The sequence below is a fragment of the Megascapheus bottae genome, chromosome 17 (assembly GCF_031878675.1).
Source record: "Megascapheus bottae isolate mThoBot1 chromosome 17, mThoBot2.hap1, whole genome shotgun sequence".
NCBI lineage: Eukaryota > Metazoa > Chordata > Mammalia > Rodentia > Geomyidae > Megascapheus > Megascapheus bottae.
In genome coordinates, this window is record NC_143525.1 from 50259481 (window position 1) to 50286817 (window position 27337).

Here is a 27337-nt window from a genome sequence, read left to right on the forward strand (position 1 = left end):
CTCAGGAGGCTGAGATCTAAGGATTGCAGTTCAAAGCCAGTCCCGGCACTGAAGTTCATAAATCTGTTAGTCACTGGAAAAGCAGAAGTGGTGCTGTGACTCAAGTGGTAGAGCACTAGCCTTGATTGAACTGAAGAGCTCAAAGACAGCACCCAGGCCCAAGTCCCATGACCAACAAAACAAAAGGAGTCTCACAGACATCCATGCCCAGCCTGGTTCTGAACCAACTTCCTCAGATTGCAGCCTCCTTAGTAGCTAGGATTACAGGCATGAGCCACCGGGTACTGGCTTACGACACTCTATTCTTAGCACTTATATTCCTGGTATTTTAAGGGCTCAGAGCCAGGAGCTGTGGGCAAAGAACAAACATGTATTCATTATATCATAGTGAAGAAATTCAAAAGAGGTACCAAGTGAACTTTACCCTTGGAATGCAAGGCTGACTCATCATTCAGAAATAAGCCAGTGGGCACTCACCGTATTAACACATTAAAGCAAACTAATCACACACACACACACACACACACACACACACGCACGCACGCACAGATGACAATTTTCAGTATTCATCCTTATTTAAGACTCAGCAAGTCTGGGGTGTGTGGGAATTTGTCAGACTTCACAGAGTGTCTCTAGCCTTTGGCCACATTCTCATGGAAAGGGAGCCATGTGAACCACGTCCTCCAGGATCTTGGGCAAGGCAGGGTGTCTTCACTGCTCAGCATTCTACTTCCAAAGGCAAAAAGTTAGAAATGCAAAGTGTAAATACGGAGTGGCCATCTTCATTGCAGAAAATTGTCTCTGTAAAACATTCATCACAATCTGCAAAAAATGTTTTTCAACTAGTAAGATTGTAGAAAGAAAGACCAATACAAAAATCATAATCAAAACTTACATTTCCAGGGCTTGGCAGTGTAACCTGATAGGATTCCTTGGTACCACATGTACAGAAAAAAACAGATGTGGTGCTGTGGCTCAAGTGGTAGAGCACTAGCCTTGAGAAGGCCCAAGGACAGTGTCCAGCCCTGAGTTCAGGCCCCAGCGTTGGCAAAATGAACAACAACAAAAAAACCTCTTATTTCCAGCCAATACCTATGATATTTGGACCTCTATGGTGAAGAGCTGGTCCTTTATGCTCTTATCAAATAGCAAGTAAAATGAGGCAGAGATAGACTTTGAATGAATTGGTTTGCTGCAGTACACACAAAGGCAGAATAAGGCCTATACTAAAGAAGTATATGGAAATAATATCCAAAATAAAATTACTCCAGCAGTGTGCTAGAAATGAACCAAGTTCATGGAAGAAATTGTTCAGATGACCACTCCCAAGTGACACCCAAGTGGGTCCAAGATGGCAGCGGGCTGCTTGTGACATTTGAAGAGCCGTTCCTGCATCAAGGCCACACTGCCAGTCCCCTTCCAGGGTGAGTGTTCAGAGTGGAGTCGTAGCATGATGTGTCTCAAGTGGCTGTGTGAAAGCTCAGTATTTATAGTCCCAGAAGGTGGATTATCTCGGCTTCCAGATGCCAATGTTAGAGGAAAAGGTCTGGGACAGCATACCACATTTGCATGTCAGTGAACACTTGTCAGTCAGCCAGTTTCAAGGTGACTATCACCCAGCCACTTGGCTCAGCTGCAGCCTAGGTGCAAGATAAATCTCATAAGGAGTTCATTCTGCCGAAGTACAGTTCTCTTGATCGTAATTTAAATAGCAACTTGCTTAGATCTCCAAGAGTCATAGCATGGCAACATACACACAACGACAACACTTAGAATGTGAAAATACTCAAGTACATATCTCTGTCAAAGAATGGGTGAAGGTCTGTATACTATGACTACAGAAACTACCATAGAAAGAAGTAAATGTAAGAGTTCAAGTTAATGGAGAAATAGTCTGTGAATTGAGGCTCATTAACATTAAGATGTCAGTTTTCACCAAATTGATCTATGGATTCCATGCAGTCCAATTAAAATCCCTGCAGGCTTTTAAGCAGATTGACATGTTTATTTTAGTATCTTACAGAAAGGTAAATAAATTTGATTACCTAAATAACTTTAGAAGAACAGAATCTGGAGACATCTACTATTAGACTTAAAGTACACATGTAGTGACCAAGGTCAGAAGTATCCTAGGCAAAAGACAAACACCGAAGTCAGCGGAACAGATAAGAGCCACACCATATAGCAGCTGACCTTGACAAAAAAGGACAATATTTTGAGCACGTGTTTCTGGAATAGTTGAGCATCTTTCTCCAGTGAAACAAACGTTGCTCTGTAACTTACACCTTACAGCAAATATGATACAAGCTGGATTGTAGACCCAAGGTTAAAAGACCCACATGCATGGGGGCTGGGAGCATAGCCTAGTGGTAGGGTGCTTGCCTAGCATGCATGAAGCCCACATACACAGAAAAAAGCCAGAAGTGGCACTGTAGTAGAGTGAGGAAATAGTGTCTAGGAACAGTGCCTAGGACCTGAGTTCAAACCCCAGGGCTGGTTATTAAAAAAGAAGACCCACATGCTGTGCTGTGTTGTCTGTCCTTGGGGAAACAAAGATCTAGGAAACCCATCACTGGACATTTATGTGGATGATTTCCCATAACACCTTCCATGGGAGAAAATGATAATAAAATGGATTTTGTCCAAACCTTGACTTTGCCAGACTGGAAGATAATACCGGTAAATCATAGGACAGAACTTGTACTAGAATATATGACAAACCTTCTATGCTCAGCAACAAGAAATGAAAACCATTTTGCGGCGTGTAAAAGCTTTGAGCAGACGCTTCAGCATGGACAATCCACAGATGGCAAATGAGCGCATGAGAAAATGTTCCTCCCTCACGAGGACAGTGCAGAGGAAAGGCACAGTGAGGAATGGCCCTACAACCTGGAACCACTTCCTGATTTCAGTGCAGGGAATGGGCTTTGGTCCTCACAAATGCTGTGTGGGCCCTCTGCCAGTGAGGTGCCCAGCAGGAAGTGGAACACTTTTTGTCCCCTGTCCTCTTCCCTTTGTCTACATGTGCTTTCTGCTCTTTCACCTATGTATAGAGAAGTTCATCTTGTAAAAACCACCCAGAAAACTTCAGCAGATCTTGATGGAGTACTGGTGACCCCAAGTCAGGAATTAGCACCCCAAAGACACAGGAGTTTGTTGGGGCTCCCATCGCCCCATACATGGGTGATAGTCTGGCAAACTTGAATATGCTGGGAGCAGCATGGGGAAAGATTGGGGTGGCACCAGCCTGGGAAGCACCTGGGCTCTTCCTGCCGGAAGGGCAGCGCTCCCTTCCATGCTCACCTCAGTGGAGAGGCTTTTGGCATGGCAGTGCTGCAGCGATCCAGTCACCTGCTCCATAACCCGTGGGGAGTATCCGGGGATAGGGAAGTCTGTCACCAGGGAGTGCAAGCCCCAGAGAGATTCAAGGCCCCCCCCCCCCCCCCCCGAGGCTGAGCGCCATTGCCACAGCCAGTGGTTTGGGCTGATGTGGTAAAGCCCACGTGAAACCTCTGGAAGAAGGTGGGCATCAACCACCTGCGCTGCTCCTCAGCATCACGTCTACTAGGCTTCTCCGTGGGAGCTGGAGGTGGAGGAAGGGGCCTCCTGGATCCTGTGATCTGTCTCACAGCATTGTCGCTCTGGAGCCAAGGCACCCGCGTGCACGCATGGGTACACAGACTGTGACCGGCTCCTGAGGGAGGGCAGTCTGGGGACTGAGCCCGTGCCCCATGGGGCCAGAACACCCAGGGTGAGCGGAGAGTACAGGACACGTAAGGAAGAGTGAGATTTCTTTCACAACACAGCACAGAGCCTGGGAGAAAGGCACCTGTTAGATCTGGACGCAGAAGCCTTTGCTTTGTCCCTCCTCCATGTGTCTGGGAAAGGAGAAAAGTAAGCCTTGAAAAGGTACAAGAATGATAGAGAACTAATAAATACTATCTATGAAAAACTTTAGGAAACCAGGCAATTCAGTTGCAAACTTTAAGTGACTTTAAAATCACCTGTCAATAGAATTGGTATTCTGGGAAATGGAAAGTAATGAAAAATTACAAGATGTACAAGCAATAAAGCAAATGAGGAACCTTACCAATAATTATTTATGAAAGATAGAACAAGTGGCACTGAAACAATATTTAAGAACATGCCATATTTCAACAAGTATAAGCTCCCTGTATTTTTGAAGTTACTATACCTGGAATATACCAGTCCTGACAGATTCAGCATATACATCATCATTCTCAAGACAGATGGGCTCCACATCAAATATAAATATCAAATAGTAAAAGAATCGTGACTGTTGACCAGGTGAGGGTCAGTCAGGCCATGTAGTAACAGCACCTGGGACAGTGCCCAGGCCCAGAGCTCAAGCCCCACAACCAATCAAAAAAAAACAAAAACAAAAACAAGTTGCATAAAAATGATAAAGATAGTTCAGGATCGTTCTTGCTTTGCTTAAGAGACGTTTTCTCCTTGCTTGGCAGTTGCCTTTGCCCAGTGCCCACCGGCACAGACGCTCCCCTGTTGTAATTAGGACCAGCTCATTCATTGCCGGATGTGTTCTGGAAACACTGGTCGATATAATGATTAGATGAAAAAATGAAATGCTAGATATATGTGTATATATATATATACATATATATATATATATCCTGAAGGGAAAGCAAATTTGCATTATTTATGCCTGATCTGAATATCAGTGTTGCAAAAAGAACTCAGTAAAATCCATTGATTAACTATTAACAAGCACTTGAGTGTTGACTACTAAATGATACATACCTTCAAATCAGTACCCAAAATGTCACAGTGGCCATGTCTGCAGAGAGAGGGGACACATGAGGCCTTTCAGACTTGGGCAGGGCTTTCTCCCAGTGTGTACCCTGATGGGAAGGCCTGGTTGATCTGCTCTTCATCCAATAGTGTGCAGCACCCATGAGCTCTTGTCTGCCAGAGGCCTTGTGACTGTGACAGGGTCGACATGCAAACTCACAAGGTGGAGCGTTTTTAACAGCTGACAGTGCTAACAGGGAAAACATGGTAGTGTGAGATTCAGTGAGATGCACAGTGACCAGCCTCTCTAGGCCAGGTGCCTGCTGGGAGTGGACCCCAGAGCCGAGCTCATCCGTCCCCTTTACGCCACATCGGCCATCGTTGGCTTGATTGGGACTCCTTGGTGAAATCGTGTGACAAGTACCAGCTTTTCCTGGGCACTGCGGCAGGCCCTCGAGGGCACACGCCGGCCTCCCGCTCTGGCCACGACCATGTGTGCCAGTTGACGCTCCTTTGTAGCATCTTAAGCATCACATCTGTTAACCTTCCTTTTAGAATTTGAATCACAGGCTCTAATGCTGCCTCTGATCTGAGAGTTACACTGCTAGAATTCACACAGGTCAGTGCGTGTGGCTGCGTGGCTGCGTCACAGCACCGCCAGGAGTGCAGTGCATGCACCTAACGCCAGGACAGCAGCTCAAGTCCTGCTTTTTGCCTGGACTGCCTCCAGCTATTGATTGAGAAATGAGGATCTCTTGATACTTACCTACTTACTTAACTATTTTGCCCTGGCTGGCCGTGAATCATAATCCTCTAGAAAACCACCTCCAAAATAGCTAGAATTTCAGACCTGGGCCACTTGTACCCAGCAGTAGGGTTTCTTGGTAGCCCAGTGTGCTTTCAGCTTGTGATCTTCCTGACTTATCATTACGTGGAGTCCCCCCACCCTAATCTGGGAATTAGACCTTGACCTTAAGGTATCATGCTTTTATTCAAAGACAGGCTCTGTACCACCTGGGCCATGCCTCTGGTCCCTACCTACTTATTTTAGAAGGTAACTGTGTGTGCTGCTATACTTATATACTATCAACACATTTCACCCGTCAAGTGTGGATGAGCTATTGCGGAGGCTCTCGATTCTGTCTCCCTCCTCTGAGTTCCCACAGAAAGCAGACTGAGTTTGCAGAGGCATGGTTGTGGACTGGTTGGTCTCTGGTCCATGGAGTGATTCTAATTCTGGAATGTGGCTTCTGATCCTCTTGAGTATCCATAAAAGCCCCCAGGCTTCCTCAGGCTCTCTTACTTGATTAGGCTTAACCTCTCTTCTGCCTTCTCATTGGCAAGAGAAGCTGCAATTTCCCTGGGTGTTTTCTTTCTTCGGGGTGTCCTCCAGGAAGCCGGGGGAGGGGGGTCCTTTGGAGTTATGCCCTGTGTCTGATTTGCAGGCCATCCTGGTGCTTAAGAAAGGTTTGTGTGGGGCTGGGAATGTGACCTAATGGTAGAGTGCTTGCCTAGTATACCCAAAGCCCTGGATTCCATTCCTCAGTACCACATATGCAGAAAAGGCCAGAAGTGGCACTGTGGCTCAAGTGGTAGAGCACTAGCCTGGAGCAAAAGAAGCTCTGAGGCAGTGCCCAGGCCCTGAGTTCAAGCCCAGGACTAGCAACAGAAAAACAAAACAACAAAAAGGTTTATATGTAGGTCTTGCCCTCCTTTCTAGGGCCATCCTGCATTTTCCCAGCAGCCTTGAGTCTTGATCTCTGACTCAGTGCAGGAGGACTGCATGCTGCCTCTGTTGTGCACAGCCCTCCAGCCCCTGTGCCCTGGGAATTGTGGGGTGCAGCAGGGGTGACCCATCCAGTATGATTCTTTCTCTTTTGTTAAGTCATAGTCTTGCCAGTTCTGCCTTCATTTGTTTGTTCTTTGTTACTTTCCAAATGGTTGTTTCTTTTTTTAATATGTCGTTGAGTTTATCATTGGTATTGGCAAAAGGATTAGTCTGATATAAATGATTCTGTCATTACTGAATTCGATAAGTACACTACAGATGAAGAGACGAGTTACACGGCTGGGACTTGGAGACCCGTTTCTGGTAGCGGGTGTCCCTCCACCTAGAGATCTCGCCTCTTCCGCTGGCGGTGGGGCTGTGGCGGGCCTGCAGGGCCTACAGCCCTCCCAGGAGCAGCCGAAGGATCTTGTGGCCGTGACTGCGGGAAGGGCCTCATGTTCTCTGAACTGTCAAACGCTGTCTGCTGGCCATGCTGTGCCTTGCTTCGGGAGGCAGTGAGAACTGGTGGTTGTGCTTCGGGTTTGCACAGCCAGCTCTCCCCTGTGTTTCCCTGGAGGCCTGCCACATGCTTGTGTGCAACCACGTGTTGTCGTTCTGGCCTGGAACTTTCTGTTCTTTGTTTCTGTCCCTCTCCTGACCCACTGCTGTCTGAACCCTCCCAGGACTCCTGCACCATAAAGGGCTCCTTTCCATTTGTCCCCTGGCTATCACCAGGTGCTTGCATTGGTCCCTCTTCAGAGCTCAGAGCCCGACAGTGATGGGTGGAAGTATGCTTTATAAAGGCTCCATCAACCCATTTTAAGGAAGACATGGTCATCATAAGTGGAAGAGGCTCCCAGGCTACTGACTACACAGACCTCTCGCTCTTTACCTCACTCCTGACTCCACCCACCTGACCACATAGACCACGCCTTTTTACCACGCCCCTGACTCCGTCCACCTGACCACACACCATGCCTGTTTACCACACCCCTGGCTCCACCCACCTGACCACACAGACCACACCTGTACCACATCCCTGGCTCCACCCACCTGACCATACAGACCACACCTCTACCACACCTCTGGCTCCACCCACCTGACCACTTCAGACAATGCCTCTACCACACTCCTGGCTCCACTCACCTGGAGGGGCAGACAGGAGTTTTAGTTGGTGTAGATGTCAGCTCAGCACTTCTTCTGGGCAGAGTTCTGAAGGAGAGGTATTACCCCTACATTACTGGGCAGGATAAACAACGTGGCCACTGGCTGATCTATCCCCATGGGTTTCTGTAGTTTCTTTCCTTGGGGGCAGTTTTTCCATCCTTCCTTCTAAACCTATTATTGATCAGTCCTTCCTGAATTCCAAGGTGATTGCAAAGTGACTGCAGAGAATGGATTAGAGCAAAGGCAGAAAAAATGGAAGCAGAGATGTCAGGCTTTCTCCTGCATTTTGTTCATTCTTGGGCTCAAGTAGAGCATCTGTTTCTCAACAAAGCAGTTTTTAAGTACTTGTTACAGTCAGAATTCAAAATTTTAAGTGCAGTCTGTACTGAATGCTTATCTAAAATAAGGTGACAATTTGCTCCTCAAACCCTCTTAAATGGGGGAACATCTGTATTTGCTGTTTGCCTGCTGCTGTGCTTGAAGAAGACAACTCGTTCTTAATTTTGAACACAGAAAAATCAAGCATTTGTGTTTCTCCCACTACAAACATCAAGTTGTCTTTTACTCAGCGTTGCCATTGATTGTGTCCTGCTGTGTGTCAGTAGCCCTGACAGGAGAATGGAAAGATGGTTTCCTGCCCTCTATCAGGGTACACGCATGAGGCAGAGCCTTGTCTGTTTCACTCTTGCTCTAGAGAATGAACCTGCTTGTGGTTTGTTGAGTCTGCTCCAACTCCTGTGATGATAGTTAAAATCATATCATTGAATTCCTGTTCTTTTTCTTCTTCCAACTCCTTTTGTGTGCCTTGAGGTTATTCACCTGCACTTGCAACACACCCCAGCTCACCTTCCTGAGAAGGAAAAAGTCCAGGCTGCCCCACATTATTTAGTTTGGAAGCCTTATTTTATGCCACCTCTTAGAGCTTCTCTCCAGGGATTCGGCTTCATTGACTGCATGCAGCTCTGGATGCAGCTCTGGAGTCTAGCACCTTTCACCAGCCGGCAATTAGATTTTCCTCTTGAATCCAAGAGCTGCTGTAATTAGAGTCTATTTGTTTACCTACCACGGTTGTTCCCCGCCCCACCTTTAAAGGCTACTTTGCTGATAGGCCTTTGCATTTTCATTACATATTCCATTCATGCTACTCCCGTTCTTTCCTTTCTCTGCAGGTTTTGCATGCAGAAGTGTGTCAGCCTGGTGCCTGGAGTCACCCTGGATTTGATAGAAAAGTAAGTAAGATTTTGAAGCCCTTGTGGCTGTCTGGATCTGAGGGGTTCTCTTCCTTTCTCCCTTTTCCTCTTAGTTCTCAGAAGTGCTTTCTTCAATGTGAGGCCATTTCGCTTTCATGTGGCTATGTCCTTTTGTTCTCTGATTAAAGCTGTTTGTGATGGGAGCGCTGGTACTTAGTGTAGGTGGTGGCCAACATGGGACCAGATTAAAAGAGAAACCATTGAAAGCTTGGTTCTTCAGAATGTTTAAAACACTGCAGACTCTAAGCTGGAGGAGAGCACAGCTTTGCACAGACCATCTCTGCCTTCCTGCGGCAACACCAGATTATAGATGTACTTTGACCTCATTTCCTTAACCTTGAACTTGGCGTTCAGTATTCTGTCACCCTCACCACTTCTTTCTTCATCTCATTCTCCCTGGTCCTATACCTATATCTCTACCCCTATCTCTATTTCTACCTTGACTTCCTACTCCTAGCCATTTTTCTGTCTAGAGCTGACCAAATCACCAGTGTTGCTTTCCCACCCCAGGCCTTCCAGGTTTAGTGAACAGTGTGCTCGTCTCTTGTGCTGATCTCTCTGGGTCTGAAATTCTATGTTGTAACTCTAAATTTGACCTGCATTCGGAAGGCTTATTTGTGTGTATGTGCGTTTAAAAAAATATTAGGTACTGATCTTACTGATTTTATACATTTCAACGACTTGACTACTTTTAGTTCACCCTGACTCATGTCGGCAATATAGAAAAATTGAGGCATTATAGGAGCTCTGTGCGCGGAACCTCAGGTCTCCCAGACTTAGCCCTCCAGGTCACTGATGGATTGCCAAGAATACAGAAGTTATTTGTCAAGACAATTAAGGCCCTGAAGTTTCTAAACTGGGTAGGAAAAGCAAGGCGACGTCAAAGCTGCGACCCCGCCCCCAGTGAAGCACCTCCCCAAGTGGGGGGGCGCCTGTGAGCATTCCATTCAGCAGTCAGCTGTGATCCCGTCCTTCAGGCCATGCTTGGTGGACTGCCTGTACTAAGAGCCTCTCAACCACACGTATGTAAAATGTCTATAAATACGTTTAACAAAGAGAGTCAACAAAATGTACTGGGAACGCTTGTCCACAGTTCCTTTAAAATGTCCAGCTGGGCCCTAGTAGCTCTCTCCTGTACCCATAACCCCAGCTACTCAGGAGGCTGAGATCTGAAAGCAGTTTGAAGCCAGCCTAGGCAACGAAGTCTGTGTGACTCTTAACCCTCCCCCCCCCCCCACACACAGGTTGGAAGAGGAGGTGGAACTTGAGTGGCCGATCCCCAGCCTGGAATAAAAAAGGGACAATGCCTAGATCTTGAGTTCAAGCCCCAAACTGACACAAAAACGGGGTAGAGGGAGAGGAATAACGATGCTGCATGTCCTAATTATCTAGAATAAATGTCACCCAGTGAAGAACACAAAGAGTGTGTGCGTGTGTGTACATATGTGTGTGTGCGCGCGTTTGTGTGTGTGCACGTGCGTGTGTGTATGTGTGCATGTGCACGTGCGTGTGCGTGTATGTGCATGTGTTTGTGTGTGTGTGTGTATTGCTAGGACTTGCACATGTTAAGCACCTGCTCTATCAGTGAGCTTTGCCCCTGGAAATGATTGTTTTCAAGTTGTTCAGTGAAACTCTCTTACATTAACCAGAGGAACGTGGCTCTTGGTTTCTCTCCGCTTCTTGGGGGGAATCTGTGCCTGGCTAGCAGGGCTACTCTTGAGGACTGGTCTAGATGATCCATCTGCTTCCTCTCTTGATGAGCTCTTGGCCTTAGGACAAAGCTCATTCCTCTCCTTTCCTTTCCCAGCTACTTAATAGCCAGAGCACAGATTACACAGGAAAAACTGGTCGAGGAGACTCCCAAACAAGAGACATGATGAAGAGATGTCGCTGAAGGAAGATGGTGGGATTGGTGGCAAATAAACATTCAGGAGGATGATCAGAATCATTAGCACTTACACCAATAAAATGAAAGCCCCTGTACAACTGTAGAACGGCTGAGTTTAAAAGACCAACAGTGGGGCCGGGAGTTTGGCTAGTGGTAGAGTGTGTGCCTAGCATGCATGAAGACCCAGGTTCAATTCCTCAGTACCACATACATAGAAAAAAGCCGGAAGTGGTACTGAGGCTCAAGTGGTAGAGATCTAGCTTTGAGAAAACCCAAGGACAGTCAGTGCTCAGGCCCTGAGTTCAAGCCCAGGACTGGCAACAACAACAACAAAAAAGACCAACAATGCCACAAGCTGGGTACACTGGGGAACACAGGAACTCCCACACCACAGCACCCAAAGCCACGGGCAAGGCAGAACCTGGTAGGCGCCTCTCAGTTGAAGACCACCAAGCCACATGACCCAGCCACTCCAGTACCTTTGCCTGAAGGACTGAGCACTTGCATTCACATGGAAACCTGCATGGGAATGTGTCATTATCACCCATACTGGAAGCAGCCCAGCTGTCTGTGAGAGGCGAGGAAGCACACAGACAGCAGACTGGAGTGTCTGATAAAGACAGATTTAGCTTTTGGGTAGAGGCCGAGGGGCATGACCTCATACAGATGTTACTGCTTTCACCGTCATGTGTCAGGTCTGATTGTGAAATATAAAAGCAATAGTTCAGACTTTAGAGAGGTTTTCTTTCTAAAAACTGGTTGAAAAAGTACTTTTTAACATCTTCCTTTTTTCCATATATTGGTTACACGGTGAGAGTGTTGGTTGTGATTTCATGATGGTATCTGTAGTCACATCACAACATATCCCAATCAGTGCCACCCCGTGGAGTTGGTTGGATATAGAGTCATCGTAGATGCCTCGGGCTGTATGGTGAGTCACTTAGGAAGGCGTGTTGACTGGTGTCTGAGTCACTGCTGCCTGCTACAGTCAGCAGAAGCACCTGCTACCTAGGAGAAATAGGCATATCCCAGGCATGCCGTGTGAAATGCCATACTGCTGTTCTCCCTCGTGGCTTGGCAAAAGTTAAAATGAATGAGAGTGATTGAATTGGTTTTATTTTTTTTATGCCAGGACAAATTCCAGACTTGAACCTTAGCTAGCTCCCTCCAGAAGTCTCTGGACCACTACCACTAGATGGGTATCTGAATAGATACCAACTTTCGCCTTTGCAGATGCTTGGAGAAATGTTTCCATTTGAGAGACAATGCTGTTGCTGTTACATTTTTATAACCTTTTAGATTTTCTCCAATTAGGGCTATAGTCTTATAAGAAGATGAGCTTTCCAGATTAGATTTGGTTTGCTGTTACAAAGCTGGGCAGTGAACTAGGGCACATCTCTGAGTGTGCTGTTAGGTCTTCCTGGTGCTGTGATCTTTGCCGCAGAGTGTGAAAGTGGAAAAACATTTTCCCCTGCTCTGCTCTCATTTTCTGGAGCTGTCTTCTCAAGTGATGTAGATTGCGGTGAGCCTCTGTGGCTTGCTAGCCTGCATTTGTCCATCGCCCCACCGTGTTCCCTGTTTGAGCGTCATCTCATCTTTCCCATTTGGTGTGCCACCTGGACTCCACCTCCACTCAGGTAGACCACTCACTCCGCCATGATTCCGACTGCTCTGCATGACCCATGTCCCAGGAGAGCCTTCCGCTGTGGGAGCTGTGCCACCATTTCCCCAGCACCCTCCCGCTGTAAGGTGCCTATCCTCCCAGCTGGTCTCTCACCCCTCAGCTCGGTATTCTGCAGAGGCCGTGGGCCACTTTGGCTCCAGTGGTGTTATATGCTGTGAAGAGGTTTTCCTGCACCATTGGCCTGGCCCTCCCCAGTTACAGACCAAAAAACAAAAACAAAAAGCAGTACCACAAAGAAAAGGGGTCTTAGCTGTCTGTGAGCGAGGGCCACGGCTAGCCACAGCCTCCTGCAGGACAAGTAGAGGGCAGGACTTCACTGGTGAGGGATGGCGAGAGAGAGCATGTTCTGGGTTTTGATTGTGGGTTTTTTGTTTGTCTTTTTTGCTTTTGGGGAGCGGTTATGGGGATTGAACTTGGCCTGGGCGCTGTCCCTGAGCTCTTCAGCTCAAGGCTACCGCCCTACCCTTGAGCCAAGCCCCACTTCCATTTTCTAGAGGTTCATTGGAGATAAGAGTCTCTGGTCCTTTTGTGCCCAGGCTGGCTTTGAACCTTGGTCCTCAGACCTCAGCCTCCTGAGCAGCTAGGATGACAGGCGTGAGCCACCTCGCCCGTCCAGCAGCATGTTCTTTGTATAAAGCCACTAGGATCCAGTCATGGGCCTCCATGTTACGACCTTGTCTAACCCTAGTCACTTCTCCAGACCCCTTCTTGAGTCTCAGTTCAATCTTCAGGAATGAAGTTTTGGGGGATACACTGCACCATTTCCAAACCATAGCAAATCCCCTCATCAAGGTAGGGGTCCAAGGCGTGCCAGCCAATGAGCGCACACATCAGACACCAAAGAAGTCTCGCCTGGACCCCATGTTCAGGAAGCGCCTCCCCCACCCTGCCTGCACACAGACTGCTCAGGATGAGTCTCCCAGAACCCCACCTCTTCTTGTCAGCTGTGTGCTGCCCCCTGGTGGAGAATCTCACAGGCCCTGGCAGAACTGGGAGAGTGCAGAGGCTCCCTGTGTGTGGGAGCATCCTCTGGACAACCCAGTCCTGTGGCCCACAATGACTCCGGCTCCCACGTGGCACACCACCGGCCAGCTCTGGACTGTGGCTCCCAGGACCACGCCTGTCACGTAAAAAGCCTTTTGAGAGTTGCTTGGCTTTTAAAAGTCTTTCTCAAAAGGAAGTGATCAAAAAATTGGTTGCTGTCCTGGCTGTGAGTCAGAACCAAGGGAAGCGGAAGCCTTGTGCCACCTTCCACCCAAGCAGCACAGTGTTTCTTCCTCTCAAAAGTTTTGAAGGAGGCCAGATGCTGGTGGTTCACGCCCGTGATCCCAGACACTAGGGAGGCTGAGATCTGGGGATTGCAGTTCAGAGCCAGCCCGGGCAGGAAAGTTCTTGAAACCCTTTTTTCTAATTAACCACCCCCAAACCAGAAGTGGCTCAAAGTGATAGAGTACTAGCCTTGAGCAAAGCTGTTCAGAGACGATGCCCAGGCCCTGAGTTCAAGCCCTATGACCTACCAAAAAAAAGTATGTTTTTTTTTTCTAGGTAACTGGAGTTTTAAGAGGCATGGAATAGTGTAAAATGTATGAATTTTTGAATAGGTGGAAGATTTAAATTAAATGTTTATATGAGGTAAACAAAGCTGAGTTGTTGCTGGCCCTGGTCTGTGTGATTAGCTGGGTGATACTGCCACATGCCTGCTTGCTGGGGATGGTGTCTGCAGGCTTTGAACCATGCCTGACTGATGTGAACTTCCCATCTGATTCCAGGGCCTTGTGAATTCCTGGGTGTCCCCTTTCTCCCACGTGTCTCCTGACTTGACTTTGCAGGTCTTGTGGGTGGCCCAGGCAGCGGCCTGAGTGAGCTAATCTTCCATCTGTCTTGAGTGGCAGAATAAGTCAGGCGTGTTTTCTTTTTAATGTGGGGTCGTATACTTGCTTAGTCCATTTGAAACCCACCTTTTGTAGTTTTTTGTTTGTTTTGGCAGTACTAGCATTCATATTTGCAGGGCCTCGCTCTTGGTAAGTCGGCATTCTTGCTGCTTGAGGCACAGCACTTTATGCTTTGTTTGTTTCACAGAAAAGCCCTCATATTCTTTTCTAATATGGCCTCTGCCTCCCAGGAGGCTAATGTTACCATGTGTTCTACCTGCCCAGTTGCTTTCTGAAACAAGATCCTGCTGGCTTTTCGTCCAGATTGCAGTCAAACCATGATCCTCCGTCTCTGCCTCCAAATAGCTGAGATTGCCCATGTGCACCGCCACTGCCTGATGACAAGTTGTTTTAAATTGCTGTTTAATCTGCTGGAACAAACTGATTGGCCCTCCTCTTCATTCCCCTGGTCATCTTCCGTTTGCACCCTCGCAACTCAGTCCGATTCTGGAGTGGTTGGAGGAGGCATGCCTCCGCCCAGGGAGTCTTGCATGAAGACACTGTGGGGCCGAATGGCAGTTGGGCAGCCTCTCGCAGCGCCTAAGCACGTGTAGGCTGGGCTGTAGGTTGATCTGCAATTGATTTTTGTGACTTTTTAATGATTTTCAGTAGCTTTGCATCTGGTTATAGTCTTTCATTGGGCTGCCCACCTGAGAGGGCAACTGGTTCTCAGGTCCCCTGGCCGAGGTGACAAGGAGTGCAGCAGATAGGAAGAAGAGCAGGCCTTTGTGGCTGCCCTGTGGATCCTTCTGGTGGAGGAAAATGGGTGGTGGTTTTGTTGTGTGTGAAGGTCAGGGCTGAAGTGGGGTTCCTATGAGGCCAGGCAGTGGGCCCAGGTCCTGTGCCCACATGTCTGTGCCCACAGCTCCCATCGCTGTTCTTGTACACTTCCTGCCCATAGTATGCTAAGGTCTCATAGGCCAGAGTGATTGAGAATTGTAGCCCTGCTATAAGGTTGACGTCTTGCTGAACAATGCAATGGTGCTACCCTATAAAATGCAACGGTGCTGGTTCCTGGTGGGAACCGACTGAGGCACAGTAGCATGGAGAAGGTCTGGGGATAGAAGCCAGGGCCTTGTGTCCTGAGTGACAGAAGCTGTGTCACTCAGCTGTCCCTCAGCCTGAGTGGGTGGCTTCCATTCCACCTTCATGACATCAGGTGCCACACTGGTCAGGAATTCAGCCTCAGTCATAGCTGTCACTGTGGGGCAGAGGAGGGGGACACTCCATGCTTCAGACCTACTGAGGGGAGCCCCTGCAGTACCCCCAAGGCCCAGCGTCACCTCTCCCAGCCTGCACGGGTGTGGGGCCGCTGCCTGTGCGTGAGCTCTGAGCCAGGGAAAGCCTCTGCCTCTGGAAGGAAGTTGGGGCGACCTTCCGCCGCCCCCGTCTCCAGTCATCTGCACACACCTAGCCGCCTGATGAATAAGCCTGTTGCTGCTGCAGTGCGTATTTGTATTCCGAATCCTCTGAGACAGCGGCAGTGAGATTCATGCTTGGAAATTAAGGGACATTTTTCAGCCCTGAAACAAAAGTAATGAAACGCTTAAACAGTGCTGGAAATATTAGGGTACTCGCAGAGCTCCAGGGAATCGAGCTGAACCTATTCCACAAGGCTGTTCGTTAGTATTCTCCTCACTGGAGGCTCAAAGCGTACAAAAATTACTCATGATTAACATGGATTGTGTAAACACGTATTCTAAAGCGCTAACAGCCCAGTGTCTGGAGCAGCCCAGCGTCCCTGCCCGCTGCTGCTTTAGAGACGGCAGGCTCAGGCCCGCCTGCCCTGGGGGGGAAGGGGAGGAGGTTAGCCTAGGTTTGGTGCCCTAAGGCTTTTGTATCATTTATGGATACCTGTCCTGTCCTGGGTACTGTGTTAGCATCTGTAAGCCTCACTGGGTCCTTCCAGAATGGTTGCTAGTGTCACCTGACCTTTTAAAAACGGAGGAAACTGAGGCTCCATCTAATGTGTAGCTAGTGCTGTCCTAAGTAGGAAAAATGGAGATGTGCCACAACAGTGAGCCAGCCAGAGCCACGTCACACCCTGTCCTCCTGTGCTCTGTGGCCAGGACCCAGGGGTCCCGGCTGGCATGGAGGCAGGCATGGGACCATGGGTAGAGAGTCCCCCCACTGTCAAGTGCAAGTTGTAATATTGGTTTGTAAGGAAAAACATTGAAGGATGCCATGGCTCAAAAAGTATTTTTTCCTCTGTAAATACCTTATCCTGACTGCTTCGAGGTAAAAGTCAGTAATTCGTTAGTGTGTACCAGTCACGGATCAGAAGAGTAACGATGCACTGGAAGCTAAGTTAGCGACACGGGGAGGGGGGCGGGGGGGACAAAGCCCCAGAAGGCTGCCAGGGGTGGGGGGAGGGGAGGAGCTGGCAGAGCACACGTTCCATCTGGGGCACAGATCCTGCCAGACAGCAGTCGTCCATTACGCTGCCTGTGTGCACAGCCTGGGGGTGCTCCTGCCATGGTGCCTCACTCGAATCCGTCTCAGTCAGAAGTGCGGGAGGGTGCTGTGTCCCCTCGTGCTGTGCACACTGCTCACGAGGCCACAGGCGGTGCCAATGGGCCAGTGTGGAGACTCAGAGCCTCACAGCCCAGCTCCCCAGGCCTCGGGGCCCAGTAGCATCTGTGGCACTGACTTCATCATTGTCAGGCTGGACCCTGCCTCCTCTTTCCTTGGGGTGGGTCTGGTGCATGCCCTCTGCTGCCTGTGCCAGGGTGCAGCGGGCTCGGAAGTGGCTTTCTTCATTGAGGACAGGGTCTAAGTTCCTCCTTCCTAACAGCCCTCCTTCCATGTACAACCTGGTTTGGATACTGTTTCATTGGGTGGGATTCTGGGACACCCCTACTCCCTGAGCAGTGCTGTCCACTGTCACCGGTGTCCCTCAGCTCAGCCGTCGCCGGTTCCCATCTACACGGCCAGAGCCTTGTACTCACTGGATCCTGCTGGTTATTGAGCCAGGCCCAGGCCCGAGGAGAAGCACATGTCACGCCTGTGTGCTGTGTGCTACAGGTTGGACATACAAAGGGAGCAGAGGTTGATTTTGGCTTAAGACGTATCAGAAAAGGTCTTACAGGGACAGTGCCTGAGTTTCAGGCATCCGAAATGTCTCATCTCAAAGAGCAGATTCCGTATGGATGAGGTGACATGAGGGGACGTTTATGTGTGGGAGAAGAATTGACAGAAGAGGAGGCCTCCCATCTGTGAGGCACAGCCTCCAGGGAAACCTCAGAAGAAAATTACCCGGGAAGATCACGACCTGGAAGCACTGAGTCTTCTCCCTGCCGCTGAGCACCAGGAGAGACAGGCTTACCCAGGTGAAGGGCGATGTAAGTAGGCAGGGTGCCTGCTGCTCTTCCGCGGAGGCCCCTGGAATGGGGCTGTAAGCCGGCGTGGCTCCCAGGCCCAGAGAAGTCTTGTGGGGCAGGCAGTCCCTCAGGACCTGCCCATAGTCTGCAAGCAGATTGCCCCTGGCACAGGCTTCTAAACAGCTTGTTCAGGGAAAGCTTGGAGGACAGCTGTCTCCTCCCGCCCCTGTGCCTTTGCTCATCAGACCCCAGGAGCCAGGGAAAAAACGCCACTGGAGCAGTCACACTTTAGAAGTAAACGGACCCAGGCTGGGAATCTCCGTGGACATGGAAAGCTGCCCTGCCTGCAGGACCCGTTGCTCCTTCTAGTTCTTGCTCGTAACTTCCATAGGAGGAAGCCTGATGGCAGGAACGGGTGGTTAGAGGCATTCTAGAACATCTGAGCGAGCCCCAGAATGGCTGCTTCCTGCTGGCCACCTCCTCTTTCCTGGGCTTAACTTCCCCAGCAAAGATGAGCACGTCTGTGGAGACAACCTAAACCACTGGGTTTTCAGATCATCTGGAAACATTCTGCCTGTGCAGTTTTTATTTAAGAAAAACAACACTGGTAAAGGGCCAACCCTTTAGACAGTCTTCTGATGTCCAGTATCTCAGGTGCTGCATGGACCATCAAACCATTTTGAGAACTGATACACCTTATCCTCTGGAAGGAGCTAATGAACTTTTAAGTGTTTCTGCTTAATTGGTTTGAGTGTTGAGTGTGGCGCTGTGTTTGGACCCTGGTTCTTGGGCACACGGACATATGCACTGCCCCCTGAGCTGTGCCCTGACCACAGCCTTCTCAAAGTCAAGTTATGGGTTAGTGGGGACTGGAGCCATCTTGGTGGGTTACAGCCAACATTTGAAAAAAAAAAAAAGAAAAACACCACTCTTCTCCATGAGAGGCATTTTCACCGGTTCTGTGCCTACTTGTATATATCGGGTCGCCGATGTCTTATTACAGCCAATGATCAAAACTTCAAAAGCCTCCTGTCTGCATGCCAGTTGTTCTCCTGTCAGTTAGGCGCCCACAAGCGCTGACTTCCCGCTGGGGTCAGTAATCATCAAAGCTAATGGTACTCAGGTAGCCCTGGCCTGTTTGTCATCGTTCTGCGGGTACTTTGTCAGTCCTGTGGGTGCTCTCACTCACTGCTGGTACACACGTCTCAGCTGCATCCTCTTTTCTTGTGGAAGAAATCAGCTTGATGGGTTCCGGCCACACTGTAGTCGTGCTCTGACCTTCAGACTCTCTGGAGGACCATTAGTCATGGCTGTCCCTTCCTGGTACTTCGAAGGGACCCTCTGTCATCAACACGTGCCTTTCAGCCGTGACTTCTGCTGTGAGGTCCACTGTCCCCTGTGTCATTCCAGCTGTTCTGTCTTTCAGTTACTATTTGCAGATGCCTCTTTTTCATCTTACGGAATGATTAAGGCATACCTCGTTTTAGCAAGATGTAGTTGGCTTTTGTTTTAAAATTCACACTGAATATTGTTGGTTTTAACTGAAGTAGTCTTTATATTTAGGGTAGTTGTAGACATCTTTAGATTTTCCACATTTGCTTTTCCTTTCTTGTTGCTCTCCCCCCACTTCCTCTCACTTTTCTTTTTCCCTTTTATTACCACTTTCAAAGTGATTTAGCAGTTTTAGTACCCCTTCCCCCCACCCCCGTTGGCTTTGTACCAACATTTTCTGCTTTATATATCTATAGCTCAAAGACCACAGAAGATCCCTCTGCCCACACTTTCCCAAGGCTTGCTCTCTCATGGGGCGCTGGGGTCTCTCTTTTGTTATAGCTGTTCTAAAACAGCTTGCAGGAAGTATGTAGCCGGTACGAGGGTGGCCCTTGATGTCCTCTGTCTTAGCCAGTGCAGCAAGGACTTCCATTCACCTACTTCCTGAGTTCTGTACTTTCCACACCAATTCCTAGCCATCTTTCTACTTGCCTCTCTGAATGCTTTTGCTGCTACACAGAAATAATACACATTACTGTTTGCCCCCATGCTTTCTGTGAGGTACGAATGGTCAGGTCCTTGTCTCAAGGCCTTGATTCCCGCGTTACCCTTTCTCCTTGACCAAACCACCTAATTGGCTACCACCAGAGCCTGTCTTCTTCCTCCTCCAGCTGTGATGCTTGGTGCATGCTCTCTGCCCCGACATTGCCCGCCCGCCCCGCCCCCCTCAGGCAGCTCCAGCATTCCTTCAGACCCACTGTAAATACCTCAGCCCATAAGCAAGGAGTGAATCTGTCGCTCTGGTTGAAGACGCCTCTCTTCAGGTTCTCTCCCCATTAAACCTGTGCTGGTGTTGAGACCTCTCTTTGTTCTCTTGCCTTCTCTTTTTTGACCCTAACGTCTACATCTTGTATTATCCTTCATTTCTTCCTACAGCTCTGGGTTCCCACTAGATCAGTTCACTTTTCCTTTAATGCAGACAGACTACTACAATGTTACTTTTTTTTTTTTTTTTTTTTTGGGGTCAGTGATGGGGCTTGAACTCAGAGTTTGGGCATGCCCCTGAGCTTTTTTGCTCAGAGTAGTGGTCTACCACTTTGAGCCACAGGGCCACTTCCAGTTTTCTGGTAGTTAATTGGAGATAAGAATCTCACAGACTCTCCTATCCAGGCTGGCTTTGAACTGTGTTCCTTAGATCACAGCCTCTTGAGTAGCTAAGATTACAGGTATGAGTTACTGTTGCCCAACAAGGTTATGTTTCTATTTGTTTGGAAATGTCATAGTTTCCACTTTATGGGGTTTTTTTGTTTGTTTTTTGTTTGTTTTTGCCAGTCCTGGGACTTGAACTCATGGTCTGAGCACTGTCCTTGGGTTTTCTCAAGGCTAGAGTTCTATTACTTGAGCCACCGCACCACTTCTGGTTTTCTCTGTGTATGTGGTACCAAGGAATTGAACCCAGGTCTTCGTACATGCTAGGCAGGCACTCTACCACTAGGCCAAACTCCTACCCCTTATTTAGTTTTTAAACCAGCATTACTGAGAGACCATCAATAAAATGGCCCATTCTAGCTCTATTGCTTGGTGAGCTTTGACAGATTTATGCCCCATGTCCCTGCTCCAGGCCCAGGTACCTTGGATCTGAGTTTGTCAGTGTATATTGAACTCAGCTTTTCCCGAGCTTGGGAATGGCCAGATGAAGAGCACAGGTCTGCTCTGCTCTTCAGGAGCTCCAAGCCAGCTGAGACACAGCCTGAACAAAGGTGCCTGTAGCATTCTGTGAGATAAGCAGAGGAGTCTACGGCCTGCCTGATGGTGTGAAGGTCATCTGAGGGGAAGTGGGCCTGAGCTGGACAGGGAAGGATTTGTCCTGTCCCTGAGCCAGGAGTACAGGAAGACCAAGGACCGTCTGTGCGTCTCTGAGAGCCAGGTGAATGAAATGCTGCTGGAGAAGCATGTTTGAAAGGGAAGGGGGGGCACGGATAGGAGCAGGTGTGAGTTACCGAGCTTCATTCCAACTTGCCTTGCTGGTTGGTTTTCCCAGGGGGTGGAGATGTACTAGGGTTTGGCCAGGAGGGAGAAGGGCTTGACCCCATTTCTGCAGACTGGCTAGGCTGCCCCTCCTCCTGGTAGTGGTCAGGCCACGCCTCTCCCTTGCTTAGCCTTGGCTGGGGTCCGACTGAGGAGAGGCCAGAGTTGATGCCTGAGAATACATAGCTGGAGGGTAGATTTTAACCCATCTTGATGATGTCCATGCAGCAGAACGAGGATTCTCTGCACCAAGCAATGGGGCGCCTGGGGCATGTGAGTGGGAGCAGCTGTTTTTAAGTAGAGGTAACATGACTCAGATTTGTGGGCTGTTGAGATTATTCAGTGTGCTTAGCACTCTGCCAGAAACTCTAGGGAGATTGATACACATTGAAGAAAGTCATTGCCCATAGGAATTTATTATCAAGTTACATAGAAAATCAACATAGAGGAGCAGTGGCAAGTAATAAAAAGAACACAAGCAAGGGCTTTGCGGAGATGCTCAGGGCAGGGAGGATTATCCATCAGATCTGATAAACAAAGCCCCTGTGAGCCTCCTGGCAGGACCTCAAGCTTCTGCAGTAAATAGAGCCTGGGGGCCAGGGACAGCCTGGACAAGTGGAAACAGCCTGGTGCTTTTGTCACACCAAGGGGCATTGGGCCCAACTAGAAAAAGGAGCATGATTGCACAAGTTTGGCATGTCAAACTGGGCAGCTCTTGACCCCCGGGGAAATGTGCTTTGAGTCTGTTGAACACGGCCCTTGACCGAGCCAGGGGCTCAGAGCCCATGTGGCACCCTTGGTGGAACCTGCCTCCTTTCTCCTCAGTGTTGTGTGGAGGAGGCTGCCAAGCTGTGAGTGAGGAGACACAGAGGGTCCTGAGCCCATGTGGAATGAGTCAGAGCGGAGAGGAGGGCCTTGGGGACTTCCACAGGCCGACAGAGCAGTTTCCTAGAGACTGCGCCTGGTCAGAGCTGGGAGAACACACAAGTGAGCCAGTCTGTCTCCCAGGTGCTGAGCCTCAGGAAAAGGAAAGTCACGTGACTTGCCAAAGAGATGGCCGCACTCCCGTCATTAAGCCTGACTTTAACCATGTCCACCTTGAGCTGTGAAGACGAGCAGAAGCACCCAGGGGTGGTTTCTCTGCAGGGGCGGAGGGAGAGGCTGTGGCTGGCAGGTCCTGGTTCTGGGTGTTTAGTGTGGCCAGCCGTCTGCTCTGAGGGGAAATCAGGCAGGATGTGCACGTGCAGCCAGGAGGTTGGGACAAGAGCAGGTTGTGGTCACAGAGCCAGATTCCCTCAGGAGTCAGGACACCGTAGTCAAAGGTGGAGGGAAACTGAGGCACCAGCAGCCTTGTCTGTCAAGCCCACTTCCAACGGCCCCCCACAGCTCTTGCATATGTCTCTTCTCCTCAGCATCCTTGAGGGAGTCTGATAGGGCTGGACTGCGTGTCTACTGGTCTCCAATGCCAGAGGCATCTCCTGGAGCTCAGGTTTGTGAATGTTGGTTTTAAGAAGGAACTAATCCTAGCTACTCAGGAGGCTGAGATTTGAGGGTTGCAGTTCAAAACCAGCCACGGCACTAAAGTCTATGAGATTCATTTCCAAGTCATCACCAGAAAGCCAGAAGTGGCACTGTGGCTCAAGTGGTAGGGCACTAGCCTTGAACTGAAGAGCTCAGAGACAGCGCCCAGGCCCAGAGTTCAAGCCCCACGACTGACCCAAAAAAAAAAAAGGAGGAGGAGGAGCTGACCTCAAAGAGATCAGACAGACAGCCCAGGGTCATATGCCAGCCACCAGCCAGATTCATCTATCTGGGGTTCGTTCAGGCTGCCCCATCCACACTGCCTCCCCAGCCCCTGGAAATCAGTATGTAGAATTTCTAGACCTGTAGTGATCGATATTCAGTCTCTGAAATGTGCTTACCCCACCTCCTAACCATGATTCTAGTCTCTGCTCCAAGACATTAGCACCCAGACTTTGGGAACAGAGAAAGGTAATCTAATCGGCAGTACTGATCAGAAGTAGAAATGATCCTAAAGGAAAGATGGATGTCATGGAGGATGCCTTGAACCAAAGGGTTTGTCCTAAGACATGAGAAAGGCCTGAGGATGTGGTAGGGGTCTCCACTTCAGCCCACATCCAGAGGTGTGGGGCGGCAGCCACCCGATGGGCAGGGAGATGTGGGTGTGGCTCCTGATGGAGCTATGGTCCCCTGAGGGAGAGCCCAGCCGTACTCAGGTAGGACTGGAAGGTGGGTAGTACTCACCTCACTGGCAGGTTAGCCAGTTAGGTCCAGCTGACATCCAGCTCACAAAAGATGAGCTGTGCACCTGTGTAGGGGGAGAGCAGGCCATGGCGCCCGTCACTGGCAGAACTCTGGTTGGTAGGAACCCAGAGAACAAAGACCAAAGCAAATAGAAATCCAGACATTCGGGCAGGATAGAGATGCTTATATGGTTTTCCTTGATTGGGGTTCCTGGGGAGAGAGGAGACAACTGATGGCATAACAGGCAACTGTGTGGGGAAAGGTTGACACTGGACCAGGAGCGGACAGCAGCCGCGCTGAGTGACTGTGACCATCAAGCGGTTGTTAGGGAGGAAGGAGGTGGCCCAAGAGGAAAAGTGCCAGAAGAGCGGACACCATGCTCAGAGGCCGTGAGTACACACCAGGACATGGCCGTGCAGTAGTCTCTGCAGCAGCGCAGGAATTAGCTGGGGGTTAAAGTCAGGGAAGGAGAATTCTAGCCATAGTCTGAATGCCACAGGAGAACCCCATCTCGGGAAGAGGCACTAAACCTTCACGAGACAGCCTGGAGAGTCTGAGGAGGAGGTGGGACCCTGCCAAGGAGCCATCTCTGGCTGCTGCTTCAGCTGTGAAAGTGTGACCCATTTTATTTTAATCTCACAGTGCGCATAAGGTTAGCCGTCGTGACTCAGAGCAGAGACAGGATGCAGAAGTTGCCCAGCTACCGCACAGCTGGGACTAGAGTTTGCCTTCTTCATCTTTTAACTCCGTGACCTGTTCCTAAGCCACAGCTCCTTGTATTTTTCACATCCAAATGCTCCCCTGATTATCACTGTAGATTTAAGCTTTGAAAGACCACCTTGGCTGTAAATGAAATTCGAGTGTTGTGCATGGAACGTAAGCTTAGATCTGGTAAGACCCCCAATCTTCCGGGTCCTGCAGCACGCCATAAGGTTCTGGATGGCCTGATCGTCTCCTGGATTAGGAATAGAAAGGGGAAGGCTTTTGAAATTGTGTGTAGTCGAAGTGAGTTAATTCACAACGATAGGAAAAATGGACTCACTGCCACCTTTGTCTCCTTGTGACCTGTCTGCCGGCGAGCGGAGGAACCACACATGCTCCTGGCATGGTTGTCTATTCGTCAACGACTGGGAAGATTTTCAGGACTTATTTGTCTAGCTTTGCATTTATCTGTTGGTGACTATCACACAATAAGCCTTTTATAACACAGCTAAGTACACGTGGCCCCTAACCCTGCCTCTGTTCTCAGTGTGTGGACTGTGGCAGTGCGGCGGTAGGAAATGCTGTGCGCAGCTCCTCCCTGCTGGGAAAGTAGCCTGGCTTTATGTTGCCATCCCTTGACTCGGGTATGGCGTGCCTCAGCAACTCTGCCAGGAGCCAGCTTTTGTGCCGTGATCTGTCTCCAGTTCTGTGGTCCCTGCAGCTCCACCAGAAGGCCAGCCATCCACCACCAACTAGCTGCCCACTGTACTGGGCCCGGCCCTGAGTTTGAGTCCCGTGGCTGACCTCATTAGGACCCCAGGCTGAGATTATTTGTCCACGGTGGTTGAAGTAAACATAGCTCCTGTCCTCATCAAAATGGGCTCCACCCAGTGATAACTGCAGGAAGATCCCCTCCACGGTGAGCGCTGGCAAACTCCTGGCTTTCCTTGCACACGCTTCACATAAACCTGGCCACGCCACCGTGGACTTGTTGGCCTCTCACTAGGAAGCACGTGTTACTCCATGCTGAAGGAGTCATTTAAAAAAAAAACCGTGTAAGTACTTGTGGATATTCCTACAGTTTACTAAGTACTCTGTCATCCTGGTTATAAGCCATTGCTGACATTTCATGGCACTGTGCGCCTTACAGCACCTACATTTTAGTGGTGTAGACCAGGGGTTTGTTTGGGTTTTCCAGTGCCCGCCCAGTGAAGCAAGGGGAGGTTAATCAACCTTTCAGGTCTTCTGTTGGAAGAGCTCTGCAAGCTGTCTGTTCGCTCGACCCTCACGCACTTCCAGGGCTCCTCGTCCTGGAAAGTGCTCCTGCCCCACTGGTCTGCGCCCAGGGCCTGTGCCTCCAGCTTCTGCCAGGCCCCCTGTGTGATGGGCCAGACAAGCAGTGTCTTTGCATAGGACCCAGTGAGTGGTAACAGCCCCACAGGAGTCCCTTGCATCTTACTGGAGGTTGAGAGCCATCATATCGGCTCTAAGAGTCTTGGTAAAATGCGGGTACTGGCTGGCACTCCTCCCGGGAGACCACTGGTCCGGCCCCCTGGAGAGAAGAACACAAGCTCTGCTGCCGTGGTCGCTTGTCTTGATGGAGCTCACCCTTCTGCAAACAGTGCCCTGGTGGCGGCAGTGCCCAGTGAGTTGCTGGTTCTGCAGGTCCAGGGACCCCCATCTTGGCAGCGGGGTCAGTAGTGGGTGGGCTGGGGGTGGGGCGCTGAGAAGAGCACTTTCTGGCTGCTGGTCCTTGCTCCCTGCATACTCTTACCAGAGAGGAGAGTTTCAGCCTGGTGGCCAGACTCAGCGGTGCTTCAACCACGCTGCTGTGAGGAGGGGGCAGCAAGCTACCTGAGGCTCCATGGTTTTGCTGTTACGGACAGTTTAGGGAGGTTTGGGCGCCTGTGTGTGCTGTGGCGCTCGTGGACTGTGTGAAGAAGTGTCTTGTTTGGGGGGCGCCGCCTTCCCTTGGCCCCGTGCATGAAGGCCTGTTGAGTAGACATCTCTGCACAGCCCTCTCCACACTGAGGGGGAGTGTGTGGGGATAGGGGACTGTCTCCCTCCTCCTTGCTTGCCCTTTACCAGTGGGCTCTCACCCCACCCCCAGCAGTCAACTTGCCTCTGCTCAGTCCGCGCCAAGACCCCCACGTGCACTGGGCTGCATGTGCAAGCTCCCCTGTGGAGGCAGACGTGATGTCTGGACTTTCGACATGACATGAGCAGTGGTGCTGCTGTTTGGGAGAATTGGACCGACTCTCATTTTTCTTGTCCTATCACTAAGCCTTCTTGAGGACTTAGGAAGCCTCCGTGTTCCCAAGCCAGGAGGCATGGGGCGGGGGAAGCACAGGTGGCAGAATCATGTTCTGAATCTGGCTCCCCCCGATCTGCCACACCGCTTCCTTGAGTGTTATTCGTCCAGACAGTGCATCACGTGGCTGACTATAATGGGAATTATTAATCTGTTCAATCTTATAAATAGCAGGAATCACACTCTAGTCTTGAAACCAAATTACTGTGAACATTTTCCTTCTGGGAGGAAAAAAAGTTTCCAGTCAGATATAATTAAACTTGCTACCTAGCAGATAAAATTAAGCTTGCTGTCGCACAGAGGGGACATGCCTGTGCCTCGGGCTCTGTGCTTGGTGTCCTCTGCTGGACACCATCTCCGAGTAGCAGTCCCGGTGCTGTACTGTCTGCGGGATGCAGGACTTTGCTCCATACTGTCTATGGTGGCCACTCCCTTGTCGGTCTGCACGCTGCAGCTGCTCTGTGTGTGTGTGCGTGTGCGTGCGTGCGTGCGTGAGTGCGTGAGTGCGCGAGTGCGCGCGCACTACCCGGGAATTTTGTTGATGACTCTGAGACGAGTGGTCCCTGTAGGGCAGGGCTTGCGCCTCACTTAGGCTGACAATGATGCTCCTTCCTGCTGTGGAGAGCCCAGAGAGAAGCAGTGCTGGACAGGTGGGGGACATAATGCAGCCCCACAACACTACATGCGCTGACCTTGAGGTCCCAAGCTGTGGCCCATGCGCAGACGAAGACCTGGGAAGCTGTTCCACCCAGTCAGGTTTGG

The 27337-nt window shown here is 49.8% G+C and overlaps 1 protein-coding gene across 1 annotated transcript in view; it reads left to right on the forward strand.

Annotated features, from left to right (window-relative positions):
- Rptor (regulatory associated protein of MTOR complex 1) overlaps window positions 1–27337 on the forward strand; it is a 267055-nt gene that overhangs the window by 165378 nt on the left and 74340 nt on the right. The window contains exon 7 of the mRNA XM_090351345.1: window positions 8875–8934. Coding sequence (XP_090207471.1) covers window positions 8875–8934 — 60 coding nt within the window. The remainder of the gene's footprint in view (window positions 1–8874; window positions 8935–27337) is intronic.